This window comes from Salmo salar, chromosome ssa11 (assembly GCF_905237065.1).
Source record: "Salmo salar chromosome ssa11, Ssal_v3.1, whole genome shotgun sequence".
Lineage (NCBI taxonomy): Eukaryota > Metazoa > Chordata > Actinopteri > Salmoniformes > Salmonidae > Salmo > Salmo salar.
In genome coordinates this window covers 3503506-3520347 of record NC_059452.1, presented here as the reverse complement: position 1 = coordinate 3520347, position 16842 = coordinate 3503506, and the positions used below count along the sequence as shown (strand labels likewise).

The window sequence follows — 16842 nt, the reverse complement described above, 5'->3', positions numbered from 1 at the left end:
TGCTGTAAAATAGCCATATGTTTGAAAAATTTAAGTTTTCGGATTTTAGAGGAATTTGTATTTCGCGCCACGCCCATCATTGGATATTGGAGCAGGTGTTCCGCTAGTGGAACGTCTAGACGTAAGAGGTTAACTTTGACTTGACCACACTCATTTGGCTGAACAGCCGTTCAACCTCTGCATTTGAGTGTGGCAAGGAGAGGGCAGCGAGTGTAGCTTTGCACAGTTCTTCAAATGGATTTGACCCGGAAGAGTCCGTGTAGTTATTGACTTCACTCCAAAACTCGACTGTATTTTCAGTTGAGTCCCACCTAAACAGATGGATGTTTCTCCATTGGGAAACAATTTTATCAATTGTTTGGGGCTGGTATCCAAGTAGTTCAGCTACTTTAATAATTTCAGTGGTGCCTTTATTGTGCTTTAGTGTTTCCTTAACACTGAACAAGGCCATGTTTCGCAAGACTTCAAGGTTGTCTGGGAGCCTTGCTTGCAGCTCCTTGCTTAAAGCAACAATGTAGTTGATGCACTGTCTCCGAAAGACCATTTTGTCCTCTGGCCCAAGACTGAGTTGGTACACCGTGCTCTCGAAAAGGTACGGTGATGGACTGAGATGTCCATCAATGGCATCCTTCAGGACATCAATTTTTGCCATAGGGTTGACTACTCTGCTGCAAATTGATGTTAAGAGGTGTACCAGATTGTCCAAAAGCTTGATAGGATCTGTTTGCTCTCCCTCAAATGACTTCACTGCAACTGGTACATCGGACAGGATTGAATTCAAGAATGTCAGGTAGACATAGTTGGTCTTGTCCATGTACATGGCGTGGAGCACATCCGCCATGTAGCAACGCTCACTGGCCTTGGTCAACTCAAAGTGGAGTTTCAGTTCTTCCCACTGGCTCAATATACGAGTTACCGCAGGCTCAATCGATAGCCAATGTGTGGCAAACACTTTGGTGATCTGCAGAGGTTTCTGGCCACAATTAATGGTGGCATACACTGCTTTGTACGCCTCGCGCCGTTTTGGGGAAATCGAAAACCAGTTGTTGGTTTCCCTGATTAAGTACTCAACACTCCTATGGATGGTTTCTTTGGATGCTGCACTGACAGCCAATTGTAAAGAATGGCACACACAGTGGATGAGTACCAAATTGGGCAATGCTCATTCTTCCTTTAAAATCTTGTGCACCCCGTTGTGCACCTCAGTCATCATAGATGCATTATCAGTGCCAACACCCTGATGATTCTCTTTTTTAAGGTTACACTTCTCAAGAAACTCAACTACCACCTTTGCTATTGATCTGGCATCCACCCCCTCCAATTCAACCAGACCAAGAAATGTGGACACACGGTTCTTTTTTTAGCACTGAAATACCGAATCACCACACCCAGGTATTTCGAGACACTGACAGACACTGACAGACTCCGGGATGCACCTAAAAAAGAAAAACGCAAGAAAATCCCCAATACCCCAACAAAACCAACAAACAATTACCCCTAAACAAAAAGGGAGGGAAGGGAGGGTGGCTGCCGTCAACGACGGCACTGTGCTACACCCCCCCTCCCCAACCCACCTATATCTGGAGGTGGCTCCGGTTCTGGCCGTTCCGGGCAGTCGGGCCACTCTGGCAGTTCCGGGCAGTCGGGCCACTCTGGCAGTTCCGGGCAGTCGGGCCACTCTGGCAGCTCCGGGCAGTCGGGCCACTCTGGCAGCTCCGGGCAGTCGGGCCACTCTGGCAGCTCCGGGCAGTCGGGCCACTCTGGCAGCTCCGGGCAGTCGGGCCACTCTGGCAGTTCCGGGCAGTCGGGCCACTCTGGCAGTTCCGGGCAGTCGGGCCACTCTGGCAGTTCCGGGCAGTCGGGCCACTCTGGCAGTTCCGGGCAGTCGGGCCACTCTGGCAGTTCCGGGCAGTCGGGCCACTCTGGCATCTCCTGGCAGTCGGGCCACTCTGGCATCTCCTGGCAGTCGGGCCACTCTGGCATCTCCTGGCAGTCGGGCCGCTCTGGCATCTCCTGGCAGTCGGGCGGCTCTGGCGGCTCCTGACTAGCGGGCGGCTCTGGCGGCTCCTGACTAGCGGGCGGCTCTGGTGGCTCCTGACTAGCGGGCGGCTCTGGCGGCTCCTGACTAGCGGGCGGCTCTGGCGACTCCTGACTGGCGGGCGGCTCTGGCGACTCCTGACTGGCGGGCGGCTCTGGTGACGTACGACTGGCGGGCGGCTCTGGCGACTTACGACTGGCGGGCAGCTCTGGTGACTGTTGACTGGCGGGCAGCTCTGGTGACTGACTGGCGGGCAGCTCTGGCGACTCTTGACTGGCGGGCAGCTCTGGTGACTCTTGACTGGCGGGCAGCTCTGGCGACTGTTAACTGGCGGGCAGCTCTGGTGACTGACTGGCGGGCAGCTCTGGTGACTCTTGACTGGTGGGCAGCTCTGGCGACTGTTGACTGGCGGGCAGCTCTGGCGACTGTTGACTGGCGGGCAGCTCTGGTGACTGACTGGCGGGCAGCTCTGGTGACTATTGACTGGCGGGCAGCTCTGGTGACTGTTGACTGGCGGGCAGCTCTGGTAACTGTTGACTGGCACTCCCGTCTTGCCCCGTCAAACAGCCCTTGTGCCCCCCCCTAAAAAAATCTTGGGGGTGCCTCTCGGTCTCCCTTACCCGTCGTGTTCCCCAGTCCTCGCCAGACTTCTTCCGCTGCTTGGTCCTGGTTTGGTGGGGAATTCTGTCACAGAATATGTCGTACTCATTGCTGAAAATGTCATACTGGATAGAGAAGGACCAAGGCGCAGCGGGATTGTGGATACTCATTTTCTTTTAATGGTAAAAGGCAAAGCATCCACCGGAAAACAAAACAATAAATGATACTCACAACATGGACAGTCTTACAGGCTATGCAAACGCAGTGCAAGAACAATTCCCCACCACCCCAAAGACAAACACACACACCTATATAGGACTTCCAATCAAAGGCAACTATACACACCTGCCTTCAATTGGAAGTCCCAATCACCAACACAATATTAAACAAACACAAACCACCTGCCACATCCTGACCAAGACTAAGCAATACGCTCTCTGCTGGTCAGGATGTGACAATCTAACAATATATTTAATTAGATGCATAAGTAATTCAATCAACAAGTTTCAGATTTATACAATCAACATTTTACTGAAAGCAATAGGGATTATATTTCTCTAAATGAAATGTAAAGTTTTTGAAAATCTGGTAAATAAAAATCATGTTTTTACTATTTTGTTAATTTGGTATGAAAATAGACTTTCAAAAATGTACCTGTAATAGAAGGTTAATCAGAAGTATCACTACTCTGCATGGTTCTCCCTTTATTGCAACTTTTCAATGTGTTTCAGTTGTGAAGACATTTTGTGCGGTGGTAAGGAATTCAGCTGATAAACAACAATGTCATTTTTTCACAGCCTTTATTGTTCATATTTACCTAGGGTGCCAATAATTAAGGAGGGTACTGTATGTCTGTTCGAAGAGGTGTGGCTGAAAGTTTGGGAGAAATAGGAAATACATTTGCATTTTTTTCCAACCCCCAATTTACACCACTTCTGTAGAACAACCTATATATAAAAGCTCATATTCTGTTAACTCATACCCAAATAATTTGGTTGACTCGTCCTATACTCGTATTTGTGGCCAAAGCATACATTTTAGAGAAAAAACTATTCCAAAACCCCACCTCAAACTTGAAACAGACTTTTTCAAATATGTGTGATGCGACGTTGGCTCATTGGCTGAGCCAATCAACTGTGAACTTCTCATCAATATATTTTATGAAAGATATACGCCCACATCATTCCTGTTGTTGGGGTGCACCCACAACATTCAAACACAGAAAAGCTTCTTTCTACTACTTAATTACCATTTCTTGGAAGAAAAACTATTTAAATATTGTAATTCATTATTGGTCATATTTCATATGAATCTGGAAACACTCAACAGTTACTTTCAGACATAATGTGTGTAAACTCAATTTAACAGTTGGATCACATCTATGCTCTAACTAAACTAAACCATGTTAAAGGGTGACTGCAGTTCCTGATTTGGCCTCGTTTTGAAGATTGCTCCTTCAGAAATGCTAGTAGCCATGACTGAAGGCAAACGAGACCTGACTTGGGGGTATGGTTTGATGTGGGTGTGTTATGTTTGCATATTGATGGCTCCGATAGAGATGACAGCTTCGCTTCAAGGCCTTAGGAAACTGCAGTATTTAGTTTTTTTTATGTATTATTTCTTACATTGTTAGCCCAGAAAACCTTAAGTGTCATTACATACAGCCGGGAAGAACTATTGGATATCAGAGAGATGTCAACTTACCAGCACAACCAGCACTACAACCAGGAATACGACTTTCTCAAAGCGGATCCTTTGTCTGCACCTCAAAGGGCATTTGAACTGATTCCAGAGGTCTACCCAAAAACAACGCCGTCGGAGGAGAGGGTGCCAGAGCAGTCTTCTAGTGAGGCTTCGGATGCACGCACACCACCCACCACTTCTGAGTATATTACTTGCTAATGTCCGGTCCCTAGTTAACAAAGTCGATGAAATTAGGGCAAGAGCATGTCCAAAGAGATATCCGGAATTGTAACATACTCTCTTTCACGGAGACCAGGCTAGCTGTGGCCATGCTGTCGGAGTCCGTACAGCCAACGGGATTTTCAGTGCATCGCGCCGACAGGAACAAACATCTCTCTGGTAAGAAGAAGGGCGGGGGTGAATGTTTCATGATTTAACGACTCATGGTGTAATTGTAACAACATACAATAACTCAAGTCCTTTTGTTCACCTGACCTAGAATTCCTCACAATCAAATGCCGACCATATTATCTCTCAAGAGAACACTCCCATTGCTTTAGGACTTGGTCAGGTGGTTTAAGCATGTTCTAGTTTAGGCCACCTAGCAGGACAAATTCAGACTTAGTGTAGGGCAGGTAGGGTAAAGGCCGGTGCTGATGGAGGACGATAGCATCCAGCAACTGTCAACAAAGTGCTATTTGAAATGCTTAAAACCACCAAATCAAATTGGTTGAGGACAGACTTGGTGGAGCCAACCAAGCATTCCTTGGTAAAGATCTGAAATAAAGTAATCAAATAAAACAAATATTTTATTAAAATAAAGTAATGTGAATAAATTATGTTTAATAAGTGATAAGCAGTAATGGGCAGTCACTAACATCATGGGACTTTTATTAATTGTTTTAATTAATTCTGTGTTGTTACAGCATTCAACCCACATAATGCAAAGTGCATTTGTCAATTCTTTTTTACCGTGATTATGTTTTCACAATCTAACCAAAACACACTCAAAAAGCACTAATTGCTCAGCACTAGTCAATAAGTATTCAACCCCTTTGTTATGGCAAGCCTAAATACATTTAGGAGTAATAATTTGCTTCACAAGTCACATAATAAGTTGCATGGACCTTGTGTGTTTAACATGATTTTTGAGATGACTACCTCATCTCTATACCTCACACATACAATTATCTGTAAGCTCCCTCAATCGAGCAGCGAATTTCAAACACAGATTCAACAACAAAGACCAGGGAGGATTTCCAATGCCTTGCAAAGAAGGGTACCTATTGGTAGATACTGTAGGTAAAACTAAAAATAACGCACACATTGAATATCCCTTTGAGCACGGTGAAGTTATTATTTACACTTTGGATGGTGTATCAATACACCCAGCCACTACAAAGATACAGGTGTCCTTCTTCAGTTACTGGAGAGGAAGGAATCCGCTCAGGGGTTTCACCATGAGACCAAAGGTGATTGTAACATGTATTGACTCAGGGGGTTGAATACTTATCTAATCAATATACATTTATTTTTTACACTTTGACATTAATCCCAGTTTGTAACACAACAACGTGGAAAAAGTCAAGGGGTGTGAATACTTTCTGAAGGCACTGTAAATGTGAGGCAATCACACTGCATTAATACCGGAGAAGAGGATGCTGTTGGTGCTGAAACTCGGCATTCCTTTCATTTCCTGTCATCACTCCTAAATGATTGCTGGCTGTGTGGTGTAAAGCCCAATTCACTCCTGGGTGAAGTTTCCCTAGGTACAGATCTAAGATCAGCTTCCCCTCCCCCAATCCTTAACCCTTAGTGGGGAAAATGCAAACCTGACCCAAGATCAGTGTTCAGGTGCAACTTCACCCTACACAGCCATAGCTACCGAGCCACAATAGTCTGTCTATGTGGAATAGTTTAGAATCTGAAGAATATGAAAGCCAATGGTCCAACATTCTAGAACAGGGTTGTGTGTACACGTTTTACACCACATAGTAAGTTTTATGTTTTATACTGTGACAAAAGTGAGTCATAAAAACACACAGTAGCTCATGGCTGTTTGAACAGGTTTGAGGTAATCCTTTTCCGAGGGATTACGGAAAGAAAAGCGCTCTAAAACTTGGGGTGGATTCCTTGGCACCAGATGCCGGACCTGGTGTCTGGCATCTGGTGCAGCTAAGGACCATTTGAAAAAGAGGGTTGTTAGTACTCCAGCTACATAGAGGAATATGGATATTAAATGGGTATTAGAAAGCGGGGACCGTGCCAGGACCTTTATGGCACCCGAAGCCTACCTGTCAGGGACATAACCCAGAGAAGGCAGGGGTGTGCTTAACCGAGCTCTCATAAAACAGCCTTCAGAGGAGCCACCCTTTCCCGCCGGTCCTGGAAAAGTTCTGGAATGTGCTGAGCGACACTTGGACACTTCAGGGAAACAGGGCCCCCAAAGCAGAATGTTCAGTTTTTTTCTGTTCACCGTTAGGAATCATAGGTCGCATCCCAAATAGCACCCTATTCACTGCTTTTAACGGGGGCCCATAGTGCTCTGGTCAAAAGTAGTGCACTATATAGGGAATAGGGTGCCATTTAGGACGTACCATGGATAGTGTCTTGGGGTTTCCAGGAAAGTTCATGTAAAGATAAATGAACAGTGTTACACGGAGCCTGCATCAGGGACATGTTTACTATTAGGATAATGGTAGTGGTGACAATGAAACACAACAAGTTCTATGTCTTTTCAGTTCCTGACAGTAAACCGATTTCCGGCATGAAATTTATAGTATGCACTCTGAACCATCAACCCCTGGATATGCTGTAGAGGCAGCATAGTCCACACACTCACTTCCTCTCAGAAACATGCATGGCAGCAATCACACACACTTGCACAGACGCATGCACGCACGCACGCACACACGCACGCACACACACACACACACACACACACACACACACACACACACACACACACACACACACACACACACACACACACACACACACACACACACACACACACACACACACACACACACACACACACACACACACACACACACACTTCAGAAGGTCTTTCTACCAATAAAACGGTACTATTAGCGTGTGAGTGAGGATCCACTTGGCTATCATAAATAGTATAAAGTGCTATGTAAAAATGCTATATTTCCAAATGGAAGAAAGAGCATGAAATCAGAGCAAATACACTATATAAGCAAAAGTATGTGGACACCTGCTAGTCAAACATCTATCTCCAAAATGATGGTTATTAATATGGAGTTGGTCCCCCCTTTGCTGTTGTAACAGCCTCCATTCTTCTGGGAAGGCTTTCAAATAGATGAACATTGCTGAGGGGACTTGCTTCCATTCAGCCACAAGAGCATTAGTGAGGTCGGACACTGATGTTGGGTGATTAGGCCTGGCTCGCAATTGGCATTCCAATTCATCCCAAAGGTGTTTGATGGGGTTGAGGTCAGGGCTTTGTGCAGGCCAGTCAAGTTCTTCCACACCGATCTCGACAAACCATTTCTGTATGGATCTTGCTTTGTGAACAGCTGAAACAGGAAAGGGTTTGTTGCCACAAAATTGGAAGCACCGAATCGTCTAGAACAGGTATTCCCAAACTGGGGTACGCGTACAATGATGTCAGGGGTGGTACGTAATACATTATATAAACATTTTTTTTCTCACATTTTCAAACAGTACATTTATATTTTCCAATGGGGCTATACATTTGGGTGAGGTTTCTTTCACGCCTGAGTAGCCTTGTTTCACTGCCAAAAATAAAATGAAACCATCTAGTGTTCAGCGAAATAACAACACAATGTCAAATACAGGTAGCTTAGTCAAATAATTAACATCCTATCACATTAACCGTTACTCTCAAAAGTAAGGCCCGCGTCCATAGAGACACATACCAGCTCTACTGGTAGTACTGCTACTACCAGCAGGACTACACCTGCACCTGTCGACGTCACAAGTTGTTCTGCTTCCACGAGCACATCCAATGCTAGCATCAGTAATTCTACATTTGTTGTCAGCCCAGCTAGCATGGACACTGACAGTAGTGAATCTGATGCAGCCAAAGAGCTACTGCCCCCTTACATGGGACGACTGTATTTATTTATTTATTTTGCTCCTTTGCACCCCATTATTTCTATTTCTACTTTGCACTTTCTTCCACTACAAATCTACCATTCCAGTGTTTTACTTGCTATATTGTATTTACTTTGCCACCATGGCCTTTTTGCCTTTACCTCCCTTATCTCACCTCATGTGCTCACATTGTATATAGACTTATTTTTCTACTGTATTATTGACTGTATGTTTGTTTTACTCCATGTGTAACTCTGTGTTTGTCACGTCCTGACCAGTAGAGGGTGTAGTTGGGTCAGGACGTGGCAGAAGAAAGTGTGTGTTTTTTATTGTTTCATTGATTTTGGCCGTGTGACTTCCAATCAAGCACAGCTGTAGAGGGTTGTGGTTGATTGGGAGTCACACATAAGGAGCATGTTTTTCCTTTGGGTTTTGTGGGTAATTGTTTCTTGTTTAGTGTGTTTGCACCTGACAGGACTGTTGGCTGTCAGTTTCCTTGTTTTGTTTGTTATAGTGTTCTTTCTAATTAAATTGAAAGATGAATACTAACTCCGCTGCATTTTGGTCCATTCCTGAAGACAGCCCTTACAGTGTTGTTGTATGTGTTCTCAACTTGCCTACCTGGTTAAATAAAGGTGAAATAAAAAATAAAAATAAACAATAACAGCACTTACAGTTGACCGGAGCAGCTGTAGCAGGGCAGAAATTTTACGAACTGACTTGTTGACAAGGTGGCATCCTATGACGGTGCCACGTTGAAAGTCACTGAGCTCTTCAGTAAGGCCATTTTACTGCCAATGTGTGTCTATGGCGATTGCATGGCAGTGTGCTCGATTTTATATACCTGTCAGCAATGGGTGTGGCTGAAATAGCCAAATCCTCTCATTTGAAGGGGTGTCCATACTTTTGTATATATAGTGTACGTATACGTCGAATTTGTATACGGTGAGTCATGACTTACATGAGTAATATCGTAATGAGTGGCTATAAGATTGTGCTAGTATATGGTGCTCGTATGTGACTTACTGACTCCGTTTCTGGCTTCGTTCACCTCCTCCCCATATGCTTTAGCCTCAGCAAATCTGCACAGAAACACATATCAGTGGGCAAAAATCTCATGCAAAATCCTGTTTCTGTCTCTGTACATGAGCCATGTCAGGTTAAAGGGATAGTTCATGAGAAGTCCTCATAAGGATAGTAAAACAAAGTGGGGACATTTCGCCGGTCCCTATAAGGAAAAAGTATATTTTAGGGTTAGGGTTACAATTAGGGTTAGGGTTTAGGAGTTGGGGTTTCCTGTTAACGTTGGGTTTGGGGTTAAGGTTAGGGTTAGGATAAGAGTTAGGCTTAGTGTTAGGGGTTAGGGAAAAAATGATTTTGAATGAGAATCAATTGTTTGGTCCCCACAAGGACAGTAAAACAAACGTGTGTGTCTGTGAGTGTGATTATATGTGAGAGTATGTGCTTGTGAAGGGATTGACACAGAAAGCCATTACTATCACATTTAACAGGGCTCCGCTCCCCTTCAATTCATGTCTGTACCAAAAAAAAGGGGGATCGGCGAGGAGAAAAAATGAAAAACTAAAAGATATGCCGTTGGAGTGGTATGGGCCTACTATTCAGTGTCCTTGTCTATCAACAAGATGAGTGAACTCATGTACACTCCCCCTGTATTTAGACAGTGAAGCAAAACGTTTACATTTGTATCTATGCAGAATTTGGGATTTGAGATCAAATGTTTCATTTCAGAGCAAATGTTTAATTTGAGGCGACAGTACAGAATGTCCCCTATATTAAGTATTTTCATACTGTATCTGTTTTACTGTTTAGAAATTAAAGCACTTCATGTATCTAGTCCCCCCATGTGAAGAAGTCAGAAGTACTTGGACAAATTCACTTATATTGTATCAAAGTAGTCAAATTAACTTATTTTGTACATAATACTGCTGCTACCGTCTCTTATGACCGACAATAACTTCTGGACATCAGAACAGTGATTACTCAACATGAACTGGCAGAAGATTTTTTTTCCTTTCACGAGTCCGATGAACCCGACGTGAAGGACATACTGCTTTCCCAGGAACAGGCCCAAATCCCATCATTTGCGTGAAGAGAAGACAGAGAAAAAGAGGGCGGAGGTCAAGCTGCCTTCTGAGAATTCATAGGCGATCGAATAAACCCCAACTGCTTTCCGTTCTACTAGCTAACGTGCAATCATTGGAAAATACAAAATTGACGACCTACGAGGAAGATTAAACAACCAACGGGACATTAAAAACTGTAATATCTTATGCTTCACAGAGTCATGGCTGAACAACGACATTATCAACATACAGCTGGTTATACGCTGTATCGGCAGGATAGAACAGCGGCGTCTGGTAAGACAAGGGGTGGCGGACTATGCATATTTGTAAACAGCAGCTGGTGCACGATATCTAAGGAAGTCTCGAGGTTTTGCTCGACTGAGGTAGAGTATCTCATGATAAGCTGTAGACCACACTATCTATCTAGAGAGTTTTTATCTGTATTTTTTCATAGCTGTCTACATACCACCACAGACCGATGCTGGCACTAAGACCTCACTCAATGAGCTGTATTGCGCCATAAGCAAAGAGGTTCATCGGACAGTGTGGTTAGATTAACGAGAGTCTTGTCTTTAAAATGGTGTAAAATAGTCATATGTTTTAGAAATTGAAGTAATAGCATTTCTAAGGTATTTGAAAATCGCGCCACGGGATTACACTGGCTGTTGCGTAGGTGGGACGATTACGTCCCGCCTAGCCCAGAGAGGTTAACGACCGTAGCAAACTTTCAGATTAAAAACTAGGAACAGCTGGTAAACTGAATTTGAAGTTCCCAACAAGGCCTCCCCTTGCCCTCTGACCTCTGTTTGAGCAGAGCCTTGTTGTCCTCGATGGTCAGCCGGTCTTCATGGTCTCTCCTGAAGATCTCAAAAGCCTCCTGCTTGCCCATCGACAGCTTGGACGCTGAAGAAGAATGGAGAGAAAGAATCATGAATGCCCAATTTTTTTATACAGTATACCCACATGGCAGTCATAGTCATAACCTGTTAGGGCTAGGGGGCAGTATTGACACGGCTGGATAAAAAAACATACCCGATTTAATCTGGTTACCACTCCTACCCAGTAACTAGAATATGCATATACTTATTACATATGGATAGAAAACACCCTAAATTTTCTAAAACTGTTTGAATGGTGTCTGTGAGTATAACAGAACTCATTTGGCAGGCAAAACCCTGAGACATTTTCTGACAGGAAGTGGATACCTGATGTGTTGTATTACCTTTAAACCTATCCCATTGAAAAACACAGGGGCTGAGGAATATTTTGGCACTTCCTATTGCTTCCACTAGATGTCACCAGCCTTTACAAAGTGTTTTGAGTCTTCTGGAGGGAGATCTGACCGAACAAGAGCCATGGAACGATGATGGCCCATTAGACACCTGGCGCGCGAGTTCATGTTGGGTACCCTCGTTCCAATACGTTATAAAAGAGTATGCATTCGTCCACCTTGAATATTATTCATGTTCTGGTTAAAAAAGGCCCTAATGATTTATGCTATACAACGTTTGACATGTTTGAACGAACGTAAATATATTTTTTCCCCTCGTTCATGACGAGAAGTCCGGCTGGCTTAGATCATGTGCTAACAAGACGGAGATTTTTGGACATAAATGATGAGCTTTTTTGAACAAAACTACATTCGTTATGGACCTGTGATACCTGGAAGTGACATCTGATGAAGAGAATCAAAGGTAATGGATTATTTACATAGTATTTTCGATTTTAGATCTCCCCAACATGACGTCTAGTCTGTATCGCAACGCGTATTTTTCTGGGCGCAGTGCTCAGATAATTGCAAAGTGTGATTTCCCAGTAAGGTTATTTTTAAATCTGGCAAGTTGATTGCGTTCAAGAGATGTAAATCTATAATTCTTTAAATGACAATATAATATTTTACCAATGTTTTCTAATTTTAATTATTTAATTTGTGGTGTTGAATTGACTGCCGGTTATTGGAGGGAAACGATTTCCTCAACATCAATGCCATAGTAAAACGCTGTTTTTGGATATAAATATGAACTTGATAGAACTAAAAATGCATGCATTGTCTAACATAATGTCCTAGGAGTGTCATCTGATGGAGATTGTAAAAGGTTAGTGCATCATTTTAGCTGGTTTTATGGTTTTGGTGACCCTGTCTTTGAATTGACAAAACATTACACACAACTCTTGTAAATGTACTGTCCTAACATACTCTAAATTTATGCTTTCGCCGTAAAACCTTTTTGAAATCGTAAAACGTGGTTAGATTAAGGAGATGTTTATCTTTCAAAGGGTGTAAAATAGTTGTATGTTTGAAAAATTTGAATTTTGACATTTATTTGGATTCAAATTTGCCGCTCTTGAAATGCACCTGCTGTTGATGGAGTGCACCACGGGTGGGACGCTAGCGTCCCACCTAGCCCATAGAGGCTAACCAGGTTTCCATCCAACCTTTTTATGCGAGTAAAGTATATTTCGGATAAAAGAATTCATGACAGGCTTGATGGAAACAGAACATTTGTCGGTAAACTAAATGTCGACAAAACAAAATACGGAAGGTGGAATCTTTTTGTGTCTGTAAAATTCATTGATGCTTGAAATGTCGGTGGAAATGCTTTTATGCACAAATATTGATGTAATAACAATCATATCAAATTAAAGTTGAGGTCACGCATGCAGTTTATTAGGCTACAGATTAAATAAATGATGATCATTTTCACAAGGTGTTGAAATGAGCTTGATGTTCTTTTTCCAAAAATATCAAGGGTCTTATTCTGGCTGCCAATTTGACAAATAAAAATAAACTCGCTCTTTTGTCCATAATAATCTCATGTAGACTATACAGTATCTGTGAGCTGTTGGCGAGAGCACACATGCCTTCCCTGTGGCTCAGTTGGTAGAGCATGGTGTTTGCAACGCCAGCATGGTGTGTGCAATGCCAGGGTTGTGGGTTTGATTCCCATGGGGGGCCAGTACCCCAAAAAAAAAAGCATGAAATGAAATGTATGCATTCACTACTGTAAGTCGCTCTGGAAAAGAGCATCTGCTAAATTACTAAAATGTAAATACCAGAGTGGGCACACTCGCTATATAAAACAATATTTGGTGACAAAACCATCAGTAGAATTGAAAATGCGATGTAAACCCATTTAACTTGTATTTTTTTATTCGGGAATTTAACCGCAAAAGGTATTTTTATGTGCATTATGTCATAGCGCACAGCTTTTTATCTGCAACAGTCAATTTGATGAAAACACATCTCTGGTGGGAAAATGTGCATATTGTTTTTATTTTAGAATATGTCGCCCACTGGCGAATTTAGGTATAGGCAACATGGGCAGCCGCCCAGGGCGGTATCTTGCCGGGGGCGGCATGGGGCGCCCGCACCCAAAAAATTTGTAATGGTGACATTTGCGCGATCGGTTTTCTATTGCTCATTTGCATGTCACGTCAATGATATCATGTCACCATGTGGGACAGTGGGTAAATTAACCTTGTCGGAGTGGGCGCCCTGATTCTAGTTTGTGACCTGGGCAGGCTACTGCCTGGGAAGGTCTCCCACTAATAAGTACGAGATGGGGAGGGGGGCAGGGGTAGGTTGACCTCAGGTCTCCCCACTGGAATCCCGAGGTAGGGGGAGCGGGGGAATCTATGAAATAGTAGTAATGCAATTAGTAAAATCACAATGATATGCTACCAAATAAACCACAATTCTTTCATAACACTGTGAATATATAGGTTAACAGACAGCGGGTCGCCAACAGCGAGTCGGAGTCAGAGGCCGAGCCGTCTATGGCCTCTGCTCCTCCCGTTACCGGGTCTGAGACGCCGAAGCCTCCCACCATTAGCTCTGACAAATTGAAAACCCTAGTCATTGGCGACTCCATTACCCGCAGTATTAGACTTAAAACGAATCATCCAGCGATCATACACTGTTTACCAGGGTGCAGGGCTACCGACATTAAGGCTAATCTGAAGATGGTGCTGGCTAAAGCTAAAACTGGCGAGTGTAGAGAGAATAGGGATATTGTTATCCACGTCGGCACCAACGATGTTAGGATAAAACTGTCAGAGGTCACCAAGCGCAACATAGCTTCAGCGTGTAAAACAGCTAGAAAGATGTGTCGGCATCGAGTAATTGTCTCTGGCCCCTCCCAGTTAGGCGGAGTGATGAGCTCTCCAGCAGAGTCTCACAACTCAATCCCTGGTTGAAAACTGTTTTCTGCCCCTCCCAAAAGATAGAAGTTGTAGATAATTGGCCCTCTTTCTGGGACTCACCCGCAAACAGGACCAAGCCTGGCCTGTTGAGGAGTGACGGACTCCATCCTAGCTGGAGAGGTGCTCTCATCTTATCTACGAACATAGACAGGGCTCTAACTCCCCTAGCTCCACAATGAGATAGAGTGCAGGCCAGGCAGCAGGCTGTTAGCCAGCCTGCCAGCTTAGTGGAGTCTGCCACTAGCACAGTCAGTGTAGTCAGCTCAGCTATTGCCATTGAGACCGTGTCTGTGCCTCGACTTAGGTTGGTCAAAACTAAACATGGCAGTGTTCGCCTTAGAAATCTCACTGGAATAAAGACCTCCTCCATTCCTGCCATTATTGAATGAGATTGTGATACCCCACATTTCAAAATAGAGCTACTTAATGTTAGATCCCTCACTTCCAAGGCAGTTATAGTCAATTAACTAATCACTGATCATAATCTTGATGTATTTGGCCTGACGGAAACATTGCTTAAGCCTGATGAATTTACTGTGTTAAATGAGGCCTCACCTGCCGCAAAGGCGGATGTGTTGCTAACATTTATGATAGCAAATTTCAATTTACAAAAAAAAAAAATGTTTTCATCTTTTGAGCTTCTAGTCATGAAATCTATGCAGCCTACTCAATCACTTTTTATAGCTACTGTTTACAGGCCTCCTGGGCCATATACAGCGTTCCTCACTGTTCACTGAATTCCTATCGGACCTTGTAGTCATGGCAGATAATATTCACATTTTTGGTGACTTTAATATTCACATGGAAAAGTCCACAGATCCACTCCAAAAGGGTTTCGAAGCTATCATCGACTCAGTGGGTTTTGTCCAACATGTCTCCGGACCTACTCACTGCCACAGTCATACTCTGGACCTAGTTTTGTCCCGTGGAACAAATGTTGTGGATCTTAATGTTTTTCCTCATAATCCTGGACTATCGGACCACCATTTTATTACATTTGCAATCACAACAAATAATCTGCTCAGACTCCAACCAAGCATCATCAAAAGTCGTAATACAAATTCTTGGCCAACCCAAAGATTCCTAGATGCCCTTCCAGACTCCCTCCGCCTACCCAAGGACGTCAAAGTACAAAAATTAGTTAACCACCTAACTGAGGAACTCAATTTAACCTTGCGCAATACCCTAGATGCAGTCGCACCCCTAAAAACAAAAAACATCTGTCATAAGAAACTAGCTCCCAGGTATACAGAAAATACCCGAGCTCTGAAGCAAGCTTCCAGAAAATTGGAACGGAAATGGCACTACACCAAACTGGAAGTCTTCAGACTAGCTTGGAAAGACAGTACCATGCAGTATTGAAGAGCCCTCACTGCTGCTCGATCATCCTATTTTTCCAACTTAATTGAGTAAAATATGAACAATCCAAAATGTATTTTTGATACTGTCGCAAAGCTAACTAAAAAGCCGCATTTCCCAAGAGAGGATGGCTTTCAGGATCATTAGAAAGCAAATTACGGACTCCCCTTTAAATCTGAGTATTCCTCCAAAGCTCAGTTGTCCTGAGTCTGCACAACACTGCCAGGACCGAGGATCAAGGGAGACACTCAAGTTTTTTAATACTATATCTCTTGACACATTGATGAAAATAATCATGGCCTCTAAACCTTCAAGCTGCATACTGGACCCTATTCCAACTAAACTACTGAAAGAGCTGCTTCCTGTGCTTGGCCCTCCTATGTTGAACATAATAAACGGCTCACTATCTACCAGATGTGTACCAAACTCTAAAAGTGGCAGTAATAAACCCTCTCTTGAAAAAGCCAAATCTTGACACAGAAACTATAAAAAACTATTGGCCGATATCGAATCTCCCATTCCTCTCAGAAATTTAAGAAAAAGCTGTTGTACAGCAACTCACTGCCTTCCTGAAGACAAACAATGTATACGAAACTGTCACGTCCTGACCAGCAGAGGGAGTAATTGTATTAGTTTTGGTCAGGACGTGGCAGAGGGTTTGTGTTGTGTGTAGGTTCTAGGTAGGTTTTTTATGTGTAGGTTGGGTGCTGGACTCTCAATTGGAGGCAGGTGTTTCTAGTTGCCTCTGATTGGGAGTCCTATAAACAGGTGTGTGTTTTTCTTTGT

The 16842-nt window shown here is 43.5% G+C and overlaps 1 protein-coding gene across 1 annotated transcript in view; it reads right to left on the bottom strand.

The window, feature by feature from the left end:
• The window catches only part of LOC123725127 (kinesin-like protein KIF6), a 142732-nt gene that overhangs the window by 67310 nt on the left and 58580 nt on the right, over window positions 1–16842 (bottom strand). The window contains exons 3-4 of the mRNA XM_045688939.1: window positions 11295–11397; window positions 9437–9492 (exon numbers count right to left, since the gene is read on the bottom strand). Of these exons, the coding sequence (XP_045544895.1) occupies window positions 9437–9492; window positions 11295–11397 (159 nt within the window). The remainder of the gene's footprint in view (window positions 1–9436; window positions 9493–11294; window positions 11398–16842) is intronic.